The sequence below is a fragment of the Myotis davidii genome, unplaced genomic scaffold, assembly GCF_000327345.1.
Source record: "Myotis davidii unplaced genomic scaffold, ASM32734v1 scaffold104, whole genome shotgun sequence".
NCBI classification, from domain to species: Eukaryota; Metazoa; Chordata; class Mammalia; order Chiroptera; family Vespertilionidae; genus Myotis; species Myotis davidii.
In genome coordinates this window covers 618,829-634,573 of record NW_006296625.1, presented here as the reverse complement: position 1 = coordinate 634,573, position 15,745 = coordinate 618,829, and the positions used below count along the sequence as shown (strand labels likewise).

The 15,745-nt window shown below is 35.8% G+C and overlaps 1 protein-coding gene across 31 annotated transcripts in view; it reads right to left on the bottom strand.

Annotated features, from left to right (window-relative positions):
- RIMS1 (regulating synaptic membrane exocytosis 1) overlaps positions 1-15,745 on the bottom strand; it is a 400,323-nt gene that overhangs the window by 152,787 nt on the left and 231,791 nt on the right. For 21 of the 31 annotated variants that reach the window (XM_015569391.1, XM_015569393.1, XM_015569413.1 and 18 more), the window contains exon 1: positions 9,975-10,320. The exons of 5 other annotated variants lie outside the window; for them this stretch is intronic. In XM_015569391.1, coding sequence (XP_015424877.1) covers positions 9,975-10,074 — 100 coding nt within the window. In that variant the 5' untranslated portion in view covers positions 10,075-10,320. Of the gene's footprint in view, positions 1-7,162; positions 7,355-9,974; positions 10,379-15,745 lie in introns of those variants that run through there. 5 more of the 31 variants (XM_015569417.1, XM_015569405.1, XM_015569397.1 and 2 more) reach the window with 3 other exon arrangements.

The following is a 15,745-nucleotide window of genomic DNA, read 5'->3' as shown; positions in this document are numbered from 1 at the left end:
ATATATATATAATACATATATATATTATATATATATATAAATTTGAAATCAAAATAAAGGCTTAAGGCTTATCTCTATTTTAAGATGCAGGAGTCAGTCAATAATATCTATTACACTCATTTTCTTCCTATCTGGCAAAACTTTAAGTAAGATTTACTTTTAGGTATAAATGCTTATTATTCATGTTTAAAATATATCTTTAAAAAACTTGGATTCAAATAATTGTTACAACTATATTCTAATGGCTAAATATTAATTTTTCAAATGAGAAACTCTATATTACTCTAGCCTGGCTATTTTGCTTTAAAAAAAAAAAAAACTTGAAAGGGATAAAAAGCAGCCCTGGCCAGTATACTCAGTGGTTGGAGCATGGTCCTGTACATCAGGGAGTCACTGGTCCCATTCCCAGTCAAGGGCAGGTACTTGGGTTGCAGGTTCGTTCCCAGCCTGGAGTCAAGTCAGGGTGCTTGAGGGAGGTTGACCAGTCTCAAACAAACAAACAAAAAAGAATAATATACAATTCTGATGAGAAATATTTTAATTAAAATAATGAAAATAAAATAAATAACAACAGCCTGGCTGGCAATTGTTTAGCATATTGGAAAAACTCTGTTACCTAGAATGAAGGATTTAAAGCTAAGATTTTATAATTCCAAAATTAAATCATTACTCATCAATGTAAAATAAATAGAAACGTGGACCAGTTTATCAAATAGTGCTTTAGATTTACAGTGTTATTAAAATCAAGGATTCAATGCACCATAAATATTCTTATTTTCTCCCTTTGAATGTTATATTTTTTGATATTTTGTGAATGTAATACCAAAAATGGAATAGAGGGTTAATTGCTCCTTGAATAATGTCCTACACACACAGTGGCTAAATTGTTTTCTAAAGATACTTACTAAAATTAATGTCTCTTAAGTAAGAGTAAAACAAAGTGAACAAAACTATCATTTCTGGAGGATTGGTTATGAAACTGAATTACACTGTGAAATTAACAGATATTTGATGAAAAAAATAAAACTGAATATTGTTAGCATTGATATCTAACATTTTCAGTGACATTAAAACTGAAATTTGAAATTAGTCTTTGAACAATTTGTTAACAATATCAAATTGAATGCTACTTCAATAACATTAAGAATAATAATTTTTCCTGTGTTCTCTAATGTAAATTTTATAAATTGATACCAAATCTTTCTAATTAAGATAGAGTGATGTCACTCACAAAGACAGTAAATATCATTAAGTAATTTCTCCCAATAAATATGAGCACATTTAAGATTGACAGAATAAGTCCAATGATCTTAACAATATAAGATCATATACTGTACATGATTTCCAATTTAACCAACCCAAATTTTAGCTAAAATGGCCTACTGACCACAGCAAGAATGAGCTGGAGAAATGGATGGACCCATGAGAAATACTAAATTATAACAGTGATTATAATAGTTCCAACATTAAGAAAAAAAATTTACCTTAAACTTTCCCAAAATATAAAGATATATATCCCCAAATATAAAGATATATATATATAATACATATATATATTATATATATATATAAATTTGAAATCAAAATAAAGGCTTCTCACATGCAATATACAATTAAGGAAAAAAATTAGACAATAAAGCAAAAAAAGCTCTAAGCATTGAGAGATAAAAGTGCAAAAAAAGAGTATGCAGTTTCAAAAAGTATCTTATTTCAGGGAAGTAGAGCAGCAATGTCCAACAGAATTTTCTATGATGATGGAAGTGATTCTGTGTGTTCTATACAATGTAAAAAAAAGAACAGAATTAAGAACATTGAAAGGAGACATCTTGCAGGTCTTTATAATTTCACTTATCAAGAATTTATATAATTTTATTTGTTTTCTAAAGTGATGCACTAATAGTTTTAATTTGCTTTATCACACACACACACACACACACACACACACACCACACACACACGCACACTGGATCTTTGGGCCTACTAGCTACAATCTTCGTTCACTGTGAGTATTTTAGATCAAATACCCAGATGTGCAGTTAGTTCACAGGCATTAAAACTATACCCATTGCAATTCAGCTTCAACCAATACAACCAGTCCGGGCAAATGTGGCGACTAAAGAGAGTCTGTTCAAAGATTCTGGATGTCAAACGCAAAAGGGACAACCTTCAAGCAAAATCACCAAAAACAGATCCTTCTCCTCATTATAATCCATGAATTTCTCACCAATATTTTAAGGTGATTAAACAGATAATTAGGAATTCTAATTCCATACTCAATTTTTCCATCACTTTTACGTCTTCATGTAATAGTTCTGATGATGACAGTAAAATCTCACAGACTAAAGCAAACCTTACATGAAGACCTCTATAACTAAATGTCTGATCTAGAACAAGACTAGCACATGAAGTCAGGAAATCACTACATAGTATTATTTGTCAAAGAAGTCTTTTGTCAGAGAATAAGAAAACTAGTCTGTCTGGCATTCTGAACAGAAACAAGCCCTAGCCAGCCCTTCAGGTACAGATGAAATAATGTTGGTCCACACAAAGCACAGTCCCCTGTTCATCTGAATGAAAGCTCTCTATGTTGTATTTGAACTTTCAGTCATCCCTAACCCCTTTACTTACATCAGTATATTTAATCATTTATTTATATTTTTGGATAGTTAAGCCTGGGGTGGATTTTTTCACTGTGTTGTGGAATAGCATAGCCCAGGAGAATATCAAATGGTAATTAATTATTTTTTTAAGCAAGAGAGTTTTGAAGCAGGTCTAGGGTTTATCTATTATTCATAGAAGAAAAAATGACTTACCTTCATGCAGGCAAGACTTTTTCTACCACTGAATATCATGTAATTTGTTTTTGTAATACTTTTAATATATTTTTATTGATTTCAGAGAGGAAGGGAGAGGGTGAGAGAGATAGAAACATCAATGATGCGAAATAATCACTGATAGGCTGCCTCCTGCACGGCCCCCACTGGGGATCAAGCCCACAACCCAGGCCTGCGTCCATGACCGGAATCGAACCCCAGACTCTTCTGTCTACAGGCTGACTCTCTGTCCACTGAGCCAAACCAGCTAGGGCTGTTTTTGTAATCTTTAAGGCAAGGTTTTAACCTGTGTTATGTGACCCCTTTTATATGGTGCATAGAATTAAGGGATACATATACCCTTTAAAATTGTACATAAAATTTTGTGTGCATAACTGTTTCTCTGTGGAGAGCCCATTGCTTCCTTTATTTCTCTGAGGGTCCCATGATCTCTCAAAATTAAGAACAAATGGCTGAAGAGCTGGGGTGAAGGAGTGACTCAGACCAGCACATTGCTATCTTGCCTTGGTGGGTTACCTTTAGCTCCCAGAGTTATTCTATCTTGCAGGTCCTCATCCTAGCAGTATACTTTCATTAAGACCCCGATTTAAGCTAGGAAATCAGGAAACTATGCTCAGACAAAATGAGCTTTGTGATTACATACAGAGGGCAAGGGAATTCACTTGCCCTCTGTATATAAAAAAGCACTTTTGTGAATTATCAAGAGTCTAATTAATCATAATTTTAAAAAGCCTTTAGTATCAATAGGCAAGAGAACTTACTACATATACAGATGGGCCAATATTTCTTCCCTGATGAGTGCTTTAAACAATTTCAAAGACATTTACTAATAAGAAAAATATTAAAAAAAATAGTAACAGATTTCATATAATCTAAATAAATCATTAGAAAACATAATCTTGGAATAAAATTTTAAAGTGGCTAAAAAATTGTTCCAATTTTTACTACCAAGATTCAAGGCCTAAGCATTCTCTTAAAAGAGAAAAAATAATAAAAAAAATAAAACAAAAGAATAAAAACCAAACAAAAACAACTGCAAGGCTAGCAGTTTCTTTTTATAAAAAGAAAAAAAAAATCTAAAAATCTTCAAAAGCTATGAATAAGTCTAAAATATTTCACAGATGTTATACAATTAAAAACTTGTTTGTTAGAACCCATCTATTACAATCACTATGGACCCTTTTCTGAAGTCAGCTTTGAAATTTGTTCAATATTTACAGTTTACCAAATTAAGAATTGATTTCCCAGGTCTTTAAAACTCATACAACTTATATAAAACCTTCTTTGAAAACAATGAATTTAAATTAACTAGACAGTCAAAAAATTTGGTTGCATTTCTACAAAGAACTGACCAATTCATTATATGATTGTGACAATTACCTTCTTAAAGATAAAAGTTGGCCTACTTAAAGCAGACTAAGTAAAAATCTAAACCCATTTCACTAGCCTACAATTCTCAGGCATGAAAATAAGTATCATAAAAGTCTTCTTATTAATATTATTATAATATAATTACTAATTCTTTCATTGATTTATCTACTTTATAATTTCACATGCTTATTCCTAATCTTGCTGGCTTTAGAAAATTGGGAAGAACAGAAAGTGCCTCTGGATTACTTGGAGAAAAATAGGGAAGAATACATACTTGCTGGTCACTGGGATTAATTTTGTCTTTGTTTTTCACATGACTTCATCATTTCTCTAACAGAACTCTTCTCAGGAACAGTCACCGGACATGCTTCATAAGGAAAATACCTCGTTCTCCTGAGGAGCTTCCCAACCACGCACTAAAACTACAGCACCACATAAAATCAGAAAGTTGGAAGAGACTTGAGCAGACTACCTCTCTTACAATGGAGAATCAGTTTGCTAATAAAGTTATTGCCCTCAAACCTCTTTGTGTGAAGATGACTAATCTGACTTGTTCCTTCGAGCTAGAGAGAGAAATCGATCCTTGCTTTTCTTTCATCTCTCATGTGCAACTGTGTGGGAGCATGAGCCATCACTGCCTCAGCCTTCCTCTCATCATGAGGTGTGTCTATCATTGAAAAGACCCAGTCAGTATGACAGTGAACACAAGATTCATAATTCTTTTCAACTAGCAAAGACTAGCCACTCTGCAAGCACATGGCTCAATTTACATTAAATACTTCTATTCTCCCAAAGAACACATTTAATTAAACAAAGAACTTGTATGCATATATGCATAACCCATAGACACAGACAATGGGGTGGTGAAGGCCTGCGGCAGGGCGTGGGGGCGGGGATGGGCTAGAAGGGGTCAATCGGGGGAGAAGGAGGCATATGCAATACTGTCAACAATAAAGATTTAATTAAAAAAAAAATAAAAAAAGTCCAGACTCATGAATCAGGAGCAATCTGATTCAGACTTTTTAGAGTGAGAGGTGGTTGACTGCGTTTCTTCTAGTTGCCTCTGATCTTTTGGATTTTAAGCTTGCCCTTAGCAGAAAGTGGACCTCTTGAAAGTCATTTGCTGAGAAGAGCAGCCAGGAGCTTCCCCCAGATGCCCTCAGCAGCACGCGCTGTACCTGAGAGGCAGCGAGAGGCAGAGAGGGTGCTCACGTCCCTGGCAGGCTTCCAGAGGGCCCAGCAGCTCTGCATCCAGGACCTTATCTGGCTGCAGCAAAACACATGATGCCTCCTTCGCCTCCCAAGGAGTCTGACAGCAGGTGCCCTCAAGACACCTCAAACTTGCTCAATGCCTACTTGGCAAAATAGTTATAGCAGAGCCAAGAGATGTGCTGGTTTAATTTAAAAGAGCCATAATCTCCTTTCCAAAAAAAAAGCCTCAGTTGCTAAAACACTGCAAAGGAAGAAAAAAAACTAAAAGATTTCTATGTCTCTCTTTTATTAATAACTGCATACCTTTACAAACTGAATAATACTGTCTTTTTGCTACACAGAAATGACCGTCAGATGATCTTGAGCATCTGAAAAATGCCGTGCCATTCCCACAGAGAATAACATTAGAGTCTTTTCCCAACTGGCAGAATGGAAACAAGGGCCAGAAAGGGTTAGTTCCTCTGTTGCCCAAGGTCACACACCCGACTCTGACCCAAAAGACTGTTTCCCTTTCCTTCTTTCTGTCTGGGCTCTGTCTTCCCCTTATCTGAACAGTTTTCCCTTTAGTCCAAAGCTTAGCATCACACAAAAACACAGGAATTCCCAGGACATGCTCTGAAATAACTGTCGACTAGGAGAAACAAGGCCTTGAAGCTTTTGTTTAAATACTTCAAAACAACAATCTACATATAAACTGATATCTTTATATTTTTAAGAAGACTAAGCTAGGAAGCTTCTAATATTAATGACATCACTAAACAGGGAAAACAACTTTCTTTGATCAATCACAAAAGGAAAATATGTATTTCTGAATTAACCGTGTAATATACATACATCAAAGTAAGGGTTAAATACTAAGTTATAGATGAATGTACGCTCCAGATATTCATTTAAGACATGAAACATAACAATAACTTCATGTAATGCAACTAGAAGCTCACCATGTATTCTAAAATGATTTTATATTTGTGTAATTTCCATGTTCAAAGTAAAATAGTTCTTATTCTCTCTACTGATAGAATCCACTGAAGCATTTTAATATCTTACTCTTTGGATAATTAAACAATATATTGCATTAATTTTACATTTATGCATAAGGTTAATATTATGGCTTAGTTTACCTGTTCCTGGGAGCAACGTATGAAGTAGTAGGAACTGCAGAAACCAGCAAACATAACAGCAGCATCAGAGTGGTTAAATAAATGCTACTGGCATCAAATCACTAAATTCTAGCTAGCAATGGCAGCAAATCCACAACACTCTTAGAAATCCACCAAAACGCAAAAATAATTTCAAAAACAAAAATAAAAATCCTGTAGTCCTTGCATTCTAAATCAAAACAAACAAACAAAAAAGTCTGCAGTATCCAACATTATACAACAGTGACACTAAACAAGGCCGTAAGTGCTGCTGTCATCAAAACGGATCTCTGCAGTGTACAGATGCTCATTGATTACCGCACTAATCTATATGCTCTGTGCTGTCCTAAGAGGTTCCCACTGTAGCAAACACCAAAGCTCTGGCGGGTCCATAATTAACCATTTCCTGACACAAAGCACTTTCCTATAGGCAGAGACACACAAAACGCTGGGGTCCCTTAAAGCTAGCACAGGAGAAAAGACTCAGGCAGAGGCTTGAAGAGTTCCTCTTATTTCCTCCCCAGTGACAATGCACTGAGATACCCGTGGGCTAAGATGACAAAGTCAAGCAGACCCCTGCTGGCTTGTGGCCCACAGAAAACTCACCTGGAATGATTTGGTCCCATTATCAATCACTGGCAATGATGCTGTCAAGCCCCGCGTAAGAGATCATTTCCTCTGCAGCTTCCCTATCTGAGAGATCTTAGCCCAATGACAACAACTGCACCAGGAAGCTTCGACTAAGAGTAGAGGAGTGACTGTTGGGAACAAGGACGAAAGTGCTTGTTCAGGCTCTTCCGGGATGGCCAGCCTCCTGCTATTAGTAGCTCATCGCCAGAGGGCCAAATGGGAGATGGTCATATTTCCAATATTTTTGAAGATGCAGGTCTTCTGATGATTGTAGAGTCATAATTCATAGTCTAATATTTTTTTCACTGCAATATAGAATCATTACCCTCTCATTAAGTCACTACATTTACTTTATTTACTCCATATCATGAATTACACAGAACAACAGCAACAACAACAAAATTAGTTGATTTTTAAATGATATCATTCCCCCAATTTAATCTTTATATAATCCTGTTTCCAGAAACAACAATGAACAATGATATACTTCTCTAATCCACTGGGGAATGTTATTAAAAAGTAGAGGCAAACTGCTATTAGTTTGCTTTAGAAAATGAAATGACCAAGTAATAATAGCCAGAATAAAAAACAATCTTTCATTTACTTAAACTAAATGCTCTATGTTTACCTAAGTCATATATACTTACAAAAATAACTATCTGGCAAGGAAAAAATACTGAAACATGGATCATCTCATCATCACCGAATCCACTGCAAAATAGCCACAAATTGAATAATTTTTCCCTCTCCAGAGCAAGTTTTTCTCTCTATTTGGAATCTTTATGTCTTCTTTTCCCCAAACTTGCAAGTATACTTTAAAGTATCTTGAGTTAAAATTGGTCAAATTGTTGACGCAGATGTAGAAAGGGATATAGAAAGGGAAGTAAACATTAACTGAATCACTGTTATGTGCCAAATATTGTGCTGTGTTAATTTCATTTAACTCATTTATTTCTCACAAGCATATGACAAAATCAGTATTACTTGTCCCATGTTACAGATAGGGCTCAAGGTCACATGGTTTATAAGTAGCAGACATGGGATTTGGACTTGACTTTGATTTAAAAGCCCACGTAGGAGCTTTTCACTACACCATGGTAAGTAGGAGCTACTGTCATTATTTTGGTAGATTGTGCAAAGTTGTGACAGTTTTTGTTAAAGTGCTAGTGGCTTGGTGTAAAAAAACTATAATAATGCAGAAGGGGCTCATGATCTTCTACCCTGACTTTGCATATTTGGAGCCAATGAGGGTTCTCCAGGCCACTTTACGGGGCTGAAGTCTTATTCTTGCTGAAGTGAAGTTTCTTTACGACTATGGCTCTGGCATAAGACATACTAATGCCATGGTCTGCAGACAGAGCTGCTGGCCCAGCAAGAGTACTGAAGAGTAATGATGAAAGGAGAGTCAAAACTCTCAACAACCAATTTCCCCAAACGGGTGCCCTGCAATTTAATTTGATTGAAATTTAAGAATCTATGGATCTTATAAGCCTATGGAGGCTGTGACAACTGAATTAAAACAGTTTAGTATGCTGTGGGTGGCTAACATTGTGCCTGATTTGGAGATACCTCCTTTTTGTATGACTTTCCCCACCCCCCCATTTCTCTTTTCTCCTTTATCACCTGAAAGGTCTTATTTCAAATTATAAGATCATTTAGTATGCTATTAATATAATATGTATCCCCAATTTCATCTCATGAATTTATGTTAATTTGGTATATTTATCTTGAGTTCCCTAAAATGCCTGCATATGAGGCAACTTGTCAAATGGTAACAAACTATATTTCTAACAGAAGGCACTTAATAAACCAAATAAGGTCTCTGATATGGTATTCACATTTCATAATTATAAAATCAAAACAGAGATTCCATATTAGAAGGAGCTAATGTTAATCTTACTTTAATATATCCTATCATTCATTTCTGGGTCCCAAATACTCTGAGATCCCATGCATAGTAATAAGTGCCATTTACTGAGGTCACTGTCCACAGATCAAGCAGGGGGGAAAATCCTTCTATTTCATCTATTAATTCATAAGTGTATATTAACAATATTTACTTATTTAAAACATTCCTAGCATTCTGTCCATTTTGAGTCACATGGATCTCTCCTTGGAGTTATATATTTCACAGTCTCCCATTCAGCCGTGATTTCACAGTCACTTCAAAGACCAGCAGACTGATTTCCCTTGGGAGAGAACATGTAAAACCTAACATCCATTGCAATTTGGAGCTTGCTTCACGTATATCATTTGACCTTGAGGTATTATGGTCTAAATCAAGGCCTGTTTGTAAAAGGTTTCAGCTCTTTCCCAAGAACCCAGGATCCATTATTTTGAAAAAGCGATACAAACTTCCTATTTTGGGACTGATTTTCCACTAATGATGATTCCAATTTGTCACTCCTATCTCTCTCATACATTGACTATAAATGAAACTCATGCACAATTCAGCCACTTGCTACTGTTTTTCCTTATTTTCAGAGAACACAAACATTCTAATCTTTAAATCTTTTGTTACTGGGCTATTACACAAGAAAATACATCATAAAATCTTATAATCTTATGGCAAATCTAATAATATCTCTCAGGGAAAAAGACTGCAGATAAAGTTGGTAGCCGGGAACTTTGTTGAGAAAATGGGACAAAATCACTCCACACCTGACACACACAGAATGGGAACACTTGCACTGGAAAAATAGATACAGAGGGAGTGTTAAATATAGATTTGTGTCCAACTGGAAAAAAATAGGATTCTCATGCCCCAATCTCATTGTCTGTTGCTTACCAGCACCTGCTCGTCGGGCCTGGATTGTTTCCTCTTCGGAATCAATAGACCTCACTTCTCCCCACCCTCCTGAAGAGACAGGTATCCCAGCTGCACCCATGACAGCAATCTTGTGGAGAAATCCAGTCTGTGGATTTTTCAGCCTTGCTTTCAAACAAACTCTAGATCTTAACTAAAAAGATTGCAAAGTGCCGCCTCCACCATCACAACAGTCATAACCCGTGGGTTAGGAGCAGCAGAAAATGAACACGGAAAGAAAATGTTGGTGTAAGCATAAGAAAGTCTCTTTGCATGACTGACTCAGGTCATTGCAGGCGCTGGGCAGTTATGCAAAGGATTGCTTGGATAAAACACCTTACACAAGCCGCGCTGGGCCTGGTGGTGTGGAGACTGGTAGCATTTACGGAGGAGAAGCATATTGGCATCTCTGTTGGGTTTTCACTAGATCCACAGGGTTCAGGAAATAAGCTCCCTGCCAGATGACACTACGCTCCTAGCCATTCCTTTTGTGTATGTATCCCCCAAATTACTCTAACCAGTGTCCTTTCTCCTGCTGTGAGCTTATCTGTGGAGAGGGCTAAATAAAGGATTGTTATGACAACAGAATGGCCATTAGCCAATAGGATGATTTCTTAAAACATAACTTTTCTGCTTTTGTTCAGTACTATTAAAATCAACTAAATGAGAGTTTCTTACTATTCTGTCTTTCATTTGTGAAGAAAAATGTTTTGCTTCTTCCTGAAGAAAAATTTGAAATTTAGGCTATGTTTGTAAATATTCTATATTCTTTATACAGAAACCTTTAAAGGAAGATTCCCTCTTCCTATTGCTATATTTTACTAGCAAAGACAAATATATATTTGGCTCTAGAATTTTTTCCTACAGTAGTAAAACATTGCCAGACTATGAAGAGCTATGCCTTGCTTTGAAATTTTAAATGAAAAGGAATTATATATTTCCTCTAGCATACTCTCTTTTGATTAAAACAAACAGGTACACGCAATTTTAACTTAAGTATATTATTCTGCAGCTAATCATTACTTTTTTTGGATTTTAATACAGAGGATATAGTAAATAGTAAAACAAATAATGTATGTGCATATATTCCACACTTCCCAAAGCATAATCATAATGCTCAAAACAACCCTGAGAGGGGCCAAGACAGGTAGCCTTATAAGAGAATAAACCATGGCCCAGCTGGTTTGCTCCGTGGTTAGAGCTTCAGCCCTCAGACCAAAGGGTCCAGGTTCAATTCCCAGGCAAGGGCTTGTACCTGGGTTGCAGGAGGCAAACCAATCGACGGGTCTCTCTCACACTGATGATTCTTTCTCTTTCTCTCTCACCCTTTCGTCCCTTCCACTCACTCTAAAAATCAATGGAAAAATATATTCTCTGGTGAGGAGTCACCCTCTCCCTCCAAAAAAGAGAATCAACCATTTATAGAAATGGTCATGGAGTATATACCAAGATTGCCATGTCCTGGAAACTAAATTCCTAATTTGCCAATCTAAGGCTTCCACTTCACCAAACTATTATTTTCAAATTAAATTCCAGTACTAATATGACAGCCAGAAAGTAGAGATGAAACTCATTACAACCAAATGCCAACAGTGTTAATGTTGGAATTTTAATCACATACAATAGCCTGGAAATTAGTTTTATTTCTTCATAGTCCTAGTAATCGGTGCAAAAAGTCTGATTTTAAATCACAAATCTCTTACAAGTGCACTTTGAAGTAATGATCAATACTGTATTGAATTTCTAAGTTCCATATAATATCAGCCTATTAAGGAAAGAGCACTGAAATACTGTACAGTGAATGCATATATTGTTTTCCAATTCTATCCAAGAACTTTCAAAAGTAGAAAAAAATCACTGGCGTGGCTTAGTGATTGAGCGCCGACCTATGAACCAGGAGGTAATGGTTCAATTCCCAGTCAGGGCACATCCTGGATGGTGTGTGCAGGAGGCAGCTAATCAATGATACTCCCTTATCACTGATGTTTCTATCTCTCCCTCCCTCTACCTTCCTCTCTGAAATCAATTTTTAAAAGGTAGAAAAATTTCTCTACTCATCTATCGCTGACTCGTCTATGTAATTTCGTCTGCTGCTCACAGTCATGTTTTAGAAAACAAGGTACACTCCACATAAACAAACACACTGAGTAATTTCAAGTAATGACGATGTCTACATTTTAAACTCCTGACGGGATGTAAATAAAGCATCGGATTCTCTATGGGGCTACAGACTAAAGACTGTTCAGGTGGAAATAACACACTGCTACTGTATTACCAGGGTTATCTGCTTTGTGAGGCATGCCATTTCGTACTGATGCATTGGCACTGAAGAATGAAGGGCAGAACTCTGGGCAGAAGAAGATAAACATATTGTCTTTCAGTCTCTATGTGTGTAAATCCTATATCTTCTTAGTGAAATCAACACTCTTAATATTTACAACCAGTAGTAGAATACGCTATTTGTGAATGCTTACGGAAGAAACATAAGTCCAGGGTCAATGCACCTCTTCTGAGACGCTTTCATGGACTGAACCCAATCCACACAGATCTCTTCATTGCTTTTCATTTCCCTTTTCGGCTCTTAAAAGGAGAGTTATACAATGGACTTTAGTCTTTTACTTCTTGGGAGTTTCATTGATCCCTGCGTTCATGCATTCATAATTTCTTCTACCAAAAATTATGAAAACTGAATATACTAAGCATTAAAGTAAAAGAAGAAAAAGCTATACCAGGTCTCTGCCTTGAAGTTCAAATGCCATTATTATGCCCATATTACAGACGAGGGAACAGGCTTAGATATGATATGTGACATATCTAGTCAGTGGCAGAATGAAATTTGAATGAGGATCTAATAAAAGGTCAAAGCTAATCTTGTTTTAGATCCTAACATCCTAAGTTTGGGAACTAACTTTTATTTAATATTAGGTACAACACAGTGTTACTGGTTCATGACTGTGGTAAATGAATCTACACCAAGTAAAATGCACAGGATACAAGAGAATGAGGTCCTTCATGAGACTAGCTTCGCTCTGTCATGACTTGACCTCAGAATATCAGTTTATTACAATGATAAAGCATCGCGAGAGTCATAGCCTTATACACAGACATCAGTTCCTATAACCTGCCTCTCACAAGGGCAAAACTGCCTCTCATGGCCCTGATTGTTTAACAACACAACCCCACACACATTACAAGTCTCGATTCAACCAGACACATTACTGAAGTATCACTTATCATACTTAGGACTCTGGTCTTTTCATTTCATTTTAGGCACTTGGAGATCTCTCTCAACTATCACAAACAGATTTTTTATGCCATAAATATAAGAATACAGAAATTTATTGCCATGTGGTATTCCTTTAATCACTGTCTTGTAATAAAAAAAAATTGAGCTGGCTTCAAATTTTTATGTTATAAACACTATTATAATAATAAATATTTGCTCCATCAATCATAAGTGTTTATTATGCCAAGGTACTCTATGAGAGGGAATCATGTTTCATGGACTAAACACAGATCAGTAAGTTAGAGGTAAGGATTCTGGTTATTCTTAAATCTGACAACATACTCATCAATGGCTACAAACAATTTCTTATGTGGTTTCAATTCCAAACATCTGGATTGAGTTTAAGTAATTCCAATCACTACCCCAACTCCAATACTCATTGAAAAATATAAGGTCTTCGATGACGATTCTTAATTTACTTCACGGTTTCACAAAGGTTTTATTCTCTAACCTAACAAACTCATGGTTTTCCAAAGAAACAGTTCTCTGCAGCCCTGAAACCTAATTTAGAGTTTGGGAAGAATATACCAATTACATGTCCAGCTCTTTCCTTTCTGATCCCTCATCTCTCAGTTCTCCCAAAATTGTTTTTTTCCCCACTGTTATTGTTGTTGCTTTATTTCTTTTTTAAATGGCAATTCTTCATTGTATATCACACTATATTTTCTTCTGTGGGTAATTAAAATTTTTCTTTCATTAAAATACAGACAATTATCTAGTGGTAGTAATATTGTGGTTTCCTTTTTATAGTTCAAAGAATTAATTAATGTCAAATTACTGAAAAATAATCAAAGTAACAGAATTCTGAGAATAGAAGTTTTGTAAGCTATAATCACAAAAGAAACAAAGTCAGTCATTTCCTATCATCCAATCTATTCACTGATGTACCAAAATTTAGAAGAGAGGAAAAATTTCCCTTTCTCAGGCTCAATTATCTTCAACCATACTTTTTGGATAGATCTTTTCTCTATATTTAAATATATAATTTATTATTTCTTTTTTGTAATTAGTTCTACAATTTAAAAAAAAAAACAACTCCCAACGGTGTACAAATTAATCTAAGAACTATATTTGTAGGTATATAGCTGTAAATTCTCACTTTACTAAGTATAAAACAGGATATAAATGCAGGACCATGTCTCCAATTAAACTCACCATCAATTTCCTTCAGAAAAAAAAAAAAGACACAAACATGCAAACAAACCAAAGTGTCCGGTAACAGAGGAGTGGATAAAGATGTGGTACAATGGAATGAAAGGATGAAAGCACCATTTACAAAAACATGGATGGACCTTGATACTATTATGCTAAGTGAAATAAGACAGTCAGAAAAAGCTAAGAATCATTATTTCACTTATGCATGGGATATAAAACTAAAACTCATGAGCACAAACAAGAGTGTGGTGGTTGTCACAAGTAAGGGGGTGGGGGAAAGAAGGGGGTCTTACTATATGGTGACAGGAGAAGATTTGACTTTGGGTGGTGGGCACACGGTGCAATATACAGATCTTATAACATAGAAATCCACACCTGAAACCTCTATGTACATGTTGACCACTGTCACCCCAATAAGTTTAATAATAAAAAAGAGAATTATATAGATCCAGGAAAACAATGGGGGAGGAGGCAAAATTTGGTATTAGTTTTAAACCATGGCTGGAGATAGGAGAACATTTAAAGGGGTGGAACAGCAAATGTTAAATAATTGAGATGGGAAAGTATGTAGTATGCAGGAAGGGCAGGGTTTACATACTAATTCGTCAAGAAGAGCAAAGTGTTAAGAGAAGGTGAATCTGTGAATATTATAAACTGGAGCTACCCTATGGGGACTGAAGGACTTGTTGCAGTTTTCGATTTAATTTTCTATGAAATGACCTAATCTGTAAGACTTTTCCCACTAACCCAACTGGAATGACCAAATGTTAGGACAGTAATAATTAGTTACATTTGTGTAATACTCTAGATGCTGAGAATTACTTTCCCATTGATTGCTTCAATGTAGGCATAATTTCCCTTTTTGTTCCATTTATTTGTAAAGTCATTCTTCTGTTCCTCAATCCCTCCCTCATTTGGGGCTCCCCAAGAACCACAGTCATCTGCCAAATTCACACCTGTCAGTCAGACCAAAAATTAATTCAAAATATCTGGGATGAAATTCTAAAATATACTTGGATATATATAACTCTTTAGTCTGTCCCCAAAAGAAAAGTTGAGTCATTTGGATCATAAGTTGAATCATTTTGGATGATTTTCCCTGTCAAGAATTCCCCCAGGTAAATGAGCAAGATTTTTATGGGAAGCTCAGATGATTATGCAAAATAAAAAATACTCATGGGAGAAGCAACACTTCATAATTTACAAAGGGTCAGGGCTGGGATTTGAAAACTCCTGGAAGACTATCAAGCTCTGTAGTTCCTAACCTTGACTATACATTGATTAAATCAGAATCTGATTTGGTGCTACATGT